Here is an 11,460-nt window from a genome sequence, read left to right on the forward strand (position 1 = left end):
GATATATAAGAGAAAAGGATTAGTTGGGTGAAAGTTGGATAAAAAAATGAGTGGAGGGTCCTTTAATGTAGGGCTTGACTTAAAAGTGGTTCATTTGCTATAGACCTCCAGCCCCAATTAACACCCTGAAGTGATAAGACGACAATTAACACCATTAACTCAAGGGTTTGACCCCTAACAATAATTAATATGCAATGAATAAATTTCGCAAGCATTTCATTCGCATTGCCATAGATGTAGCCCAATCATCGATCTACCATGAATATGAAAAGGCAATTTTTAAGTAATTTTCTTGTTCAATCCAGAAACTCAACAAGCATAAAAATGTCCCAAGACAGCCTAATAAATTAATGAGAAAGATTCTTGGATTATATCTTATCCCATACATCATGTAGCGCCCACCTCTCGTTGGGTGACCCCACGTATCTACCTGAACAAGATTATCAAACAATGTTCGCTGCACTACAGGTTGGCAGATTTGTGCCAAGATATTCTGCATACATCTCGAATTGTCAAATTGTACACATGTATGATGGATCAAACTTTACAATAAACTTCCATCAAACTTTACAATAAATTTCCACCGGTACACAGAGGGCCTTTGGGCCAATGGCAGATGTTTATATTAAGACATTGAGAATAACTGCATCATAGTACTCAACTTTATTCCATGAGGTATTTATCACTACCATGAGTTTCACAATTCAGTGAGAATTTTCTAGATATCAGATGACCATATAATCATCAATCAACACAATTCGAGGTCATTCACCACATACATACACTCTTCATATGATTGTCCAAATGTAGGAAAAATTCCATTAAACAACTTTGCCAATTTTCCTCGAGTGCTTTTTAAGTGCAATGGTGTCCCCAAAGTACGGCATTGTGTTATTTAATGTTCATTTGTCAGTTCTGTTGAAAATAAGAGACTTAGAGACAACTTTGTACCAGCTTTTTCTTCATATCAAAGCTGGCATCAAAATCTATCTTTTACCAAAGATGAGTTTGACACGGGAAACAATAGATCTTTATGAGGCACCTAACTGGTATATAGCTTTTCTATTTGACCCACATACTTGGCCTCCACTTTGCACACCTTAATGGAGGTGAAAGCTGGTTATCATAATAGTAGAGCATTGGTGATTCTTCCAATTTCAGTTATTTTACATCTTTTTCATGGGACTTTGGAAGTGCACTACATTTGTCTGTAGGCTTTCCAAACACCAAAATTTGTCTGATAGATTCTTTCAGTAGTACAACTTTCTTGAACATGACTCCTATGTCCTCTCCATCAGGTACAGCAACTTATGGTGCACACTCTGAAATCTATGATTTTAAAATTAAGAGTCCATGATACATAACTGAACAATGTACAGGATGTATAACCTTCCTCGTATTCAGGTTTACAATATAGTCGGTATGATGGAAAGCTTTATACTATATACTTGTTCCACACAGAAATTAGCAGGATCCTGCTCGTACTGAGATGACTTACTCACAGTATCCCAGTACATAATGCAAAATTTGGATAGAATCCTGTTAAATTTTATTCTTCATGCATCTCCAAGGCTTGTTTCATTACCTACAAATACTCATCACCACCAGTCTTGAGAGGTGATTTGCAGTAAAACATATATCCTCTTCAGAGGTTTCACAAAAATCTGTTCAGCATACTGGAATTCTTCCTGGTCAAAGTTTCATCTTGAATGCTAGCTTTTTCTGGTTTTGCATCCATAACCGCAGCATTTAATGTCATGGAATTTACCACTTTGTATAGCTGCACATTATCCATGAATATTTCAGCAAGCACATTCCTGAGAGTTATCTCACTCTGTGAATCCACATCTTGCACTCCCCCCTTGCTGGTACTTGTGACAAACCCATTTGCCAAGTCCTCCTTTCCAAAAGATCTATAGATTGCCTTATCTTCTTCCTTTTCCTCTGCGAGAAGCTGAGCCTGAATAAAGCAACCAAAGAAATCGATAAACAAGACATGGATAAATGGCATGGATATTTTCAAAGTCAACAGGTTCAAAAGTGCATGGCCATTCATCTAAATTGATTCCAACTCATGAAAAGAGACTAAATCATTGATTACGAACAAGAACCACATGGAGTTGTCACAAAATCTTCCCAACTTCACAACATAGTTGAAGGGCAAGTCAGGAATAGGGGAATGCATGAATTAACCATTCGTGATATAGTTTCTTAACTACAAGCATCATCTAAAAAACAAATAAACAAAATACCTCAGCTGCCAGAAGGCCTATACGACTGTCAGATGTCATCAGAAGATCCATCACATCCTTAACTGCTGGATTTTTTGAAAGAGATTTCTCATCCTGTTTTGCCAAGAACTCAACACTACACTCCTGCAGCCTTTTACGGAGATTTGCAACTTCATGCAAAAACTTTGCTCGACTAATCCTTTGTTGCTCTTGCCTTTGAATTTCACTTTGAATAAGATTCTGAATATTTTTAAAACTCGCATTAGAACATACTTATATAAATCATTATAATTTATATAGACATATTAATAATAATAATAAGTTTCTTGAATTGATAAGACATGGATGTGACTTGATAAAACTTCAAATTTTTTTTCTCTGTGCATGGGCATACATTCTCCTCACCTTAACATATATTTGAAGTTTACCAGAATTAGTAAACGCAAACTGGGAAAGAACCATACTAGAAATGTACTGCTCATAATGGTGATATTGTAGGTTTGAGCCCTATTAAACCTATTTACTTGCCAAAGGACATGAAAAGATGTATAAACCTGACAATTCTTTCAGGAGTGTAAACTATGGAAGTGTAGAGATATTTTGCCCACTAAACTCAGCTCACACTGTAGCACTATGATATGAGATTATTGCACAACCCTGAAGTATGAAAAGAATAGTTGAAGAAGAAAGCCAGAAGTCTATGTGTAGAGACCACTACTTTCATCTTGTTTCGTCATCTTGAAAACTCAAATTAGGAGATTTTTCGAAATCAGTGGCTCATAAACATCTACAGGTCATTTAGAGCAGAATCAGGATGAAAGCTCAAAAGATAGTTTCTTTTAAGAGCATAGGTGCACCCACGATGTTTTTATGTTCCTTGTGACTGATTAATCAGCAAACCCTATAGCACATCTAGCTTAATTTGGATTCCAAGAATATCTACGACACAAATACAGCAATAGTACTGCTTCCACATATAAATAATGAGAAATCATCATTTCAGCTAAATCAATGTAATGTTTGAACTGTGATATTGTTGCACCTGTAACTTAATTTTATCTTTGATGACCATCTCCAGCTCTTCCTTGAGCTCTGGCTGCGATTTCCGCAAAGTCTTAATTTCACGTGCAAGAACTTTCATCTCAGTTTTTGCTTTTGCTTCAATAAGATCCCTGTCCTTTTGAATGTTTTGTAGCTTTTCTTTCAGCTCAAACACTTCAGCCTTTGCCTGCTCTTTTTCCATTTCAGCAACTTTCATCTTCTCTTCAGCTAAGATTTTAGCCTCCTAGCACAATCATAAATGTTCTATCAGCAGCAGAAAATTGGCACATCATACAAAAGAAGGAAAGGAAATGGCATATGTGTGCAGGTAGTATACTTGCTGTTCAAGTGCCTTAGAATTAGCAATATCCAGAGACGCTTTAGCTTCTTCAAGTTCCCATTGTATGTTATTAAAAGCATCTTGCTCCATAGACAATGCTCGTTGCAGCAAATCCTTACTTTTTCTTCTTGTGCTATCGAGCTCACCTTCCAAGTCTCGGACCTAAAATATGAAATGATAACGACTTGCAAAATCAAACTCAAATCACCCTAAATTTGCATCTGAAATATCCTGAATGCAATAGTATAACCTTGGCTGCCAGAAACTCCTTGACAGTGGACTCTTGATTCAAACGGGTTATCAGGTCCTCCATGTCAACTTTTGATGTATTTAACCGTCTCTGCAGATTCACCAATAATCTTCTAACATTGCCCCGTTGATCCAGTGGCATAGACACCTGAACACCCTTTAATATATCTGCGTTAAAACTTTCTAAATTTTGGCTGCTGTTATTATTGAAAATGTCCCATTGAGAGCTTTCTGAAATTCCATCACCAGTGGCTGCAAAAGAGAAATCACTGCCTCTTGCAGAGCTCATCTCACTTCCAATACTCTCAATTGAAGGCCTTCGTCCATGCCAACCCTTCACTTCCTCAGATCTGGAAATTGGATGATCCAAGTTGTGCCCGGCATCACTATTGGTTTCCAACAAATCTGGATCAAGTGACAAATCAAGATCCTTCAAAGAAAATCTTTCATCTATCTCTTCAGGCTTGGCTCCATCCTTCTGAAAATCAAAGCCATGAAATTCATGGCTTGTTCTTTCAGTGCCCAAATTACCCATGTTTTTTGGTATCTCAATACCCGTCACATCATAGCTTGCATCACTTCCTTGTTCAGTTTCAGAAGTAACTGATGCAACTGATGAAATTCCAGATCTAAATTTTGTTCCAACTGAAATGTTTGTAGGGAGCTGAGCTTCTTTAACACTGACCATAGCTGTAAAGAAACAAAAACAATAATTACTATTTGAAATTAAAGCATAGTGAAAAGCACAGAACATCTGACTTTCGCTTTTGATTAACGACATCATAACAACTTTTACAATTATCTGATGAAGCTACAAGGAGTGTCCGTGAGTGGAGACATGCAGGCACAAGAAACCCTCAGCCACATATAATTAAACAGCAAAACTCACTTTGAACTCCCCCTCTATTTTGTGGGGCATAAAGAGAGGAGAGACTGGAGAATATACACATATAACTACATATAGCTTTAGAGGAATGCATCTTCCAGGCTTACAATCAGTATATCAAATCTGAGGGGCATTATGTATGTCCCTGCCCACTCTATTATGAGATCAGAGGAATATATCATTGTCCTTTAAAGAAGGATTTGAGCCTCTCCATAGAATGATGGGATACACTGATCAAAGATGCTTTGCACTCCCAGAAATAAGGAGAGGGCTTTTTGAGGAAGAGATAAAACTCACAGATCCACTAGGCAGAGAAATTTGAGAGATTTCTTCCACAAATATACTCCTGGAAATGTACAAGCAAATGCTGCGGCCAGCCAGAGTGGAGTCACGGTTAGAGAAGCAATAACAGCTAGAATCTTTGCTGTTTGTCACGGTCGTCACCAAGGCCAGTCTAGCAATTTTAGTTCCAATTATCAGGTACCCTGAGCATTGGTTACTCATAATTATATTTCAACCTTTAATAAGTCTATGACGCTAGTGTACATCTATGACGCTATGTACTTAGAGACATGTTAATATATGTTTACATTTTTCTTTGTTTTCTTTTGTTTCTCGCATTAACAAGTCTACGTTTAAAGTACCTGATAGGCCATTGTGGTCTTTTAGAGATGTTAATATGTATGTATATATATATGTATACACACACACACACACACACTTGATGAGGACAACATCAAAGGAGAAAGGAAATCCCAAAAAAGAGTTTGATCTGTTAACAGTAATTTTAACTCTACTTGACAATGAGGCAAAAGAAACCTGGATCCTCCTAATTGCCTGCTTTTCATTCTGCCCATGCATGTATATGAAATAGGATTAAGGTTATTACTATTATACCCGATCTGGGTGATTTAAAAAACACGAAGAGATGAACCACAATCAGGATTCATGAAGGTAATTATAACGAAAAAGGAAGTCTACAATTCATAATAGAGGACAAAATATTTCAAAAGCCCAAGTACCACAAGATTTTCCTACCCAAATACTAGGTAATATCCAGACACCACTTTAATCACCCAAAGTTAAATGAAGATAGCATAAAGACGTAATTTGTGTGCTATAGGACAGTAAGGAATAGATCACTGGGAAATTACGGTGGGCGTCTCAAGGCTTCCTCCTCCCAAGAGATCCATGACCATCAGTAGGTACAACGAGTACGAATCATCAACAGCTCCGTTTGAGTTGAACTAAACTGTGAAACCGCAGCTTAATGGCTTAACCGGCTCAGTTCAGTACCCATATCAGCTCAACAATTTTGTGGTTTATCTGGGCAGCTTCAACAACTTAACAGTTTGGGGGGGGGGGGGGGGGGGGGGCACTAACATATAAATTAAATTGCCGATTGTTAACAATAAACAGAGGTAACTTTTTCATTTAACAAAAACTTGATAAAAATTATTCCATATTCTATACCTGCTATAGCAGCAGCTTCCAATTCAAAAAATGCTGCTACTGATGCACTTCGAGATATATCTATATCAGAAAGCAGTTTTCCTAGCCAATCTATCAAGCCAAGTCTTCTCTGCGAATAACATTCATAATAACATAATTTGACTCTGATATTTTGCTTTACACCTAGACTACAGAATTAAATAAATAGAAAGTCATATTACCTCTTCGAGGGAATTCTCACTTGCTTTCATCCACAATGTAGAGTTTTTTGGTGGCGTCATAGGCAACATTTTCTTTGGGAATGCTCGTTTTAACTAGAAAATAAATTAATTTTAATCATCAAAATAAAGTTTGTTAACTCATTGGGTTGAGTTTCATAAAGTTCCATATGGACTAAAATATAGTTCATATTTCTGCTGATATAGAACATTATGGGAGATCATTGATTTCCCACATGCTTCCATCTCTCCCCAAAACAATTTCAAATCCCCAACTAATTATGACATTAGAAAGGAAACAGATTATCGGAAAATACCGATGCATGGAGCTTTAAAAAATCGCTAAAGCGTCTCAGAACTTTGCGTACTGTGCTTACTCCTTGTGGAGATTGTATCCCAATTTGCACCCTATAAAACTGAATCATAAACAATGTCATATGAAAAGAATGAAATTCTAGCAAATCATGTTAACATCCCTCTCAAATAAATAATGTGGCATGTGGACTAGTGTAAAGGTGTAAAGGTGTAAAACATAGCATTGAAGTATTGCTTCAAATACAAATTACATTCATTATTTTTAGATTTCCTATAGATGAGAATATAATAGCCAAACAGAATCGGATAAAACATGCATACAAAAAAGGTTCAGTATAAGTTACAATAATCTCCCTGAATTGGAAATAACATGATATGGACTTGATATATCGTTAATAGAGACAGCCGACAGCAATTTTCATCCTAGGAAACAAAGCTACCTGCATCCATATATTATTCGGTCTTTTCCGGCACACAAATGCCCCAACATAAATGGTCCAGAAATTTTTGCATCCATAGTAAAATAACAAGCTTCTTATTAAATAGTAAAATAAAAAGCTTTTTTTATACGCAAGTTCTTCTCTGGAACCATATTAAATTTTCATTTTTCCATTTTCAACTTCTATATTTCCTATAAGCAATTTTGTTTGTAATGTAGCATTGCCTTTCTACTTTTTGGTGCAGTTCACTTTAACAACCACACTAAGTTACTATGAATCTTCAATGGAAAGACTGTATGTGACCATAATATGGAGCCTACAGGATTATTTGACCTAAGATCACAGTGCCCCATGAAATCATCAGAACCGAGATGGCAGCATCACTGATACACATCTTAAATACACACAGATTGAGTATTCTTCATACATAATAATTGGGAGCCTCATGAAAGCTCATCATGGAAGGGAACATCTTGCTTGCATGTTTACATGACTTCATGATTTTGAATTGAATCAGCTTAGGGCATCTTCTAGGCATGATTATGACATATGAGGGTGGGTGTCTTTGTTTTAACATCTCTAAGAGGCCACTCAAAAGGTTATATATGAAATTGTTATCCCATCAATAAACTATGAGAACAGACAAAAAGAAGGAACTGATTGAAACTGAAATTGGTGTATTCTAAAACTATTCATCATAGCAAGTGCTAAATGGCGATGCCCAAAATGAAAGGAAAGCATTTTCTATGTTGGTATCTTCTATCTCCTCTTACACTCTTGCTGTACATTCTGTGTTGCTGATATAAGAGATCTTGATCCTCTCTCCATTGGACCTACCTATGTCTCCATTGTCTTCTCACGAGCGCCTTATGCTTTGCACCGTTTAAAGGCCCAATCTTGCTTCACAGACCTTTCGATTTTGGATCAGCCTATGCTGAAAATTTCCTGAAGCAGAAGTTTCAGCTCATCGAACATTAAATGCTAAGCTAACAGGATTCTCTGATACTTTAGGCCATTTTACTCATTCAGTTATATCTAATTTTTTGCTGTTATCAAAGATGAAACAATATTTTAAAATGCAATCTGTTATTTGGTCTCATTGGCCCTTGCGGCCTATTGAAAGATATTAATATATCTTTCTTCTGCTGAACACTTCATCGCATCACATTGATTTGAGAGATTTTTTAATCATAGAGATGTCACAACTTCTGCATGTTGGTTAGACACTAGTCCGCAATCACTGATGCTCCCCTCCTCCAATAACAAGGGAGGAAGAGGTACATTCACCACTAAGAAACCCTATGATGTAGCATGACCAGTTTTGCATTTTGTATCATTCCAACAAGTTTATTATGAAAAGCAGATGTTTTTGTAAGCTAAATTATGTATAGACCTTGAAGATATACAATAGTTTGGGTGTTTTCCTCTTCAAAGATAAGACACAACCAGATTTAACATACATATCTCCCATTCTTGCATTCAGATTTCCCATAATGAGCACCTTCTCCCAGTCCAATAATGGTGGTATCTTCGCATGGCACTTGTTTTCCCTATAAGGTGGATAACTCACGTGGAAATTGGAATGTAGCATCATGCAAAGAGGTCATCTTTATATATAGTTTTTCTTACAGTATATATTGACTCTGCAAACAACTTTCAGAACATTTCTCCACATTGTCCAAAAATTCTATACTCTTTTGGCCATCAGATTCTCCACTGTAGAAATTTAAGTAACATTCAGAGTAAAGAAACGAGCGTGGAATTTCAGAGACCAATTAATGTATAGATCCAATTAGAACAATACCGTACAATCTGATATAGAAATTCAGATGAAATAAATGTTTTGTTTTTTAAGTCCCACTCTACACCATCTGTTTGTCAGATGGCCCACTGCAGAATTTCTAGCAGCAGATCTGACAAATGAATATATGTGTTCAAAACCCAACACTTAAAGAAATCAATTCAAATAGGTATTCGTTCAAGTATGAGATCATGACTTAATGGACTAGGTCATTATTATCATCATATATACATGGCTATTGAAGCTATATATGTCAAGCTTAACAGTTATCATTAGAGGACCAAACTCAGGACCTATGAACTCCTCACCATCACAAACACATCATATTCATGCAGTAAATTCATTAAAATGACCTATTGTCCTCACATTATACATGAAAACTTGAAATTTGAAGCTATGATGCCAAACTCGAATAGTTATTCATTAAAACATGGAGTGATTCCATTATCATCATCACACACACAAAATTTGAAGTTGTACTGCCAAATGAAAACAGATACACAGTAAAGTGTGAAATTATGAAATATGGCCCGATCATCAGCAGAAGCAACGTCAACATCAACGTCATCATCATCAAATCATCACATATACATGAAATTTGAAGCCTCAATAGAGAAGTTTAAAAGAATGGAATTGTAACCAACCACAATGGGACTGGCAAGATTGGAAGAATCTGTAGCCTTAGCATCGGAGAGAGTAGTCCAAGAAGGGATCATAACACAGTAGCTCCATCCCGTCCGCGGATCATGAGGCCAAACAGAGTGTGGTCCAATCTATAGGGGATGAAAAAAGAACACGAAACATATAAAAAAAAAAGGAAAAGTTCAATCGATCTGGTTACCAGGATCGTGCGTGGAAACCGAAGGCATCAAAAGAAGAAGAACGAAGGGAGAGGGGGGTGAGATGGAGGGAGACTTACCCAACGCGATGGAGGAGGGCTATAGTCCATGCCGAGAGGGAGAGGAGAGGCTCCATCGTGGCGATGGCGGGGCGAGCTTCTGCTCGCCATATCCAGCAAACAGCACGCGGAAGTGGATCTCAGCAAACAGCGAAGATGTCTTCCTTTCCTTTATTTTCTTTCTTCTTTCTGTTTTTTTCTTTTTTCTTTATATATTTATTTATTTATTTATTTTTGTGTGTGTGTACAATTTTTTAACCTTTGCACAAAGAAGAAGAAGATTTATTTACTTTACCCGAGTCAAGAGTGGGAGTCGGAATATTGTGTGAGACCCTGGAGTCGGGGGGTCGGGGGTCGGAATTGGAGTCAGTGGCCTGCGTGAGTCGGGAGTCAGAATTTTAGTCGGAGTCACACGTGAGTCGAGAATCAGAGTTCGAGTCGGAGTCGGAATCACGCGTTTGTCAGAAGTCAAAATTTTGAGTCAGAGTCGTGCATGAGATGGAGTGGGGGTCTAGTCACGAGGGAGATGGAGAGGGGGTTTGGGGGGGGTGGAAGAGTTTGAGTCATGCGGGAGGGGGATTGGAGGAGGTTTAGTCTCGGCTTCACTTCAATGACCACCTTCATCATTGCCACTCCCTTTGCCCTTGTCTCCAGGAAGACGTCGAACTACTTGTCTGCAAGCATCTTGTGGTATGTCACCGAGCTATATTTCGTAGTTCAAATGAGTACTTCCCCTGTTCCAAGTCGAACTATTGTTGATCGACGCACCTCTGTTTGAAAAGAATTTTGCGTTTATGCATCACTATTCTTCATGTAGTACAAACAATTCCTCGATTGAGTGAGACTCTATTGGGGATTGTCGATTCATGTAACTCGATTTAGGAATAATATTTGGTCATATGGCATTATTCCCAAAGATGTTGTGCGATACAACCCAGTCCTCCATTGGGCCCCACGGATTTCAATAATCATCTATCCAATTAGCGAGTTCAAGAAATTTTTTGCGTTATATGCTTATTCATCAATTTTTTTCTTACTAAAAATATACTCTTGATTCCACAATATTGTGGATCATGTAGATGTTGTGTAACCTTGGTTTCTTCAACCAATCAAGTGTTAACTGATTCATGTCCTTTAAGCAATCCCTTTATGTCATCCATAATTTGTTGATATGGCTACTTCACATTCTCTCAACTAGTCAAAATTTTAGGGATTGTCTAAGCACGATGCATTGCATTCTTTGTGATTTTGGATGAAGCATCAAGTAGAGATTGATGTTTCCTAGACTATGAAAATATTCCAACTATGAGAAAAATAATGGTTGAATTTTGGGTAATGCATGAAGTAGCTTTACAATTAGCAATGATCCCCAAGGTGTTCTTATAAGCATGGAATGCATAACTATTATGTATAGTATGTGTTTGTGAGCATATGTGGTGGTATCCTATGGTCATTAGTACGATGGAGGGAGGCAATGACATCCACAACTTGCATTAGGTGTCCTTGAGCATATCATGCATCATTGTAAAGAATCGTGGTATGATTATGTGCAACGGAATATGTTAGAGATGTGTGTTTGTGTGTGTGTT

General features: G+C 37.3%; 1 protein-coding gene across 1 annotated transcript; it reads right to left on the bottom strand.

Annotated features, from left to right (window-relative positions):
* Positions 1-1,120: 1,120 nt before the first annotated feature.
* On the bottom strand, positions 1,121-10,049 carry LOC147856229 (PX domain-containing protein EREX-like). The gene is made up of 10 exons (XM_087329200.1): positions 9,893-10,049; positions 9,618-9,746; positions 6,735-6,833; positions 6,421-6,513; positions 6,221-6,329; positions 3,863-4,551; positions 3,610-3,774; positions 3,274-3,516; positions 2,253-2,471; positions 1,121-1,960 (listed from the first exon to the last, which is right to left on the bottom strand). The coding sequence occupies exons 1-10, from the start codon at positions 9,980-9,982 to the stop codon at positions 1,655-1,657; spliced, it is 2,142 nt and encodes a 713-aa protein (XP_087185326.1). The 5' UTR covers positions 9,983-10,049; the 3' UTR covers positions 1,121-1,654.
* Positions 10,050-11,460: the final 1,411 nt, after the last annotated feature.

This window comes from Azolla caroliniana, unplaced genomic scaffold (genome assembly GCF_043228905.1).
Source record: "Azolla caroliniana isolate FFs.n. ecotype wild unplaced genomic scaffold, voAzoCaro1.0.p SCAF_13, whole genome shotgun sequence".
NCBI lineage: Eukaryota > Viridiplantae > Streptophyta > Polypodiopsida > Salviniales > Salviniaceae > Azolla > Azolla caroliniana.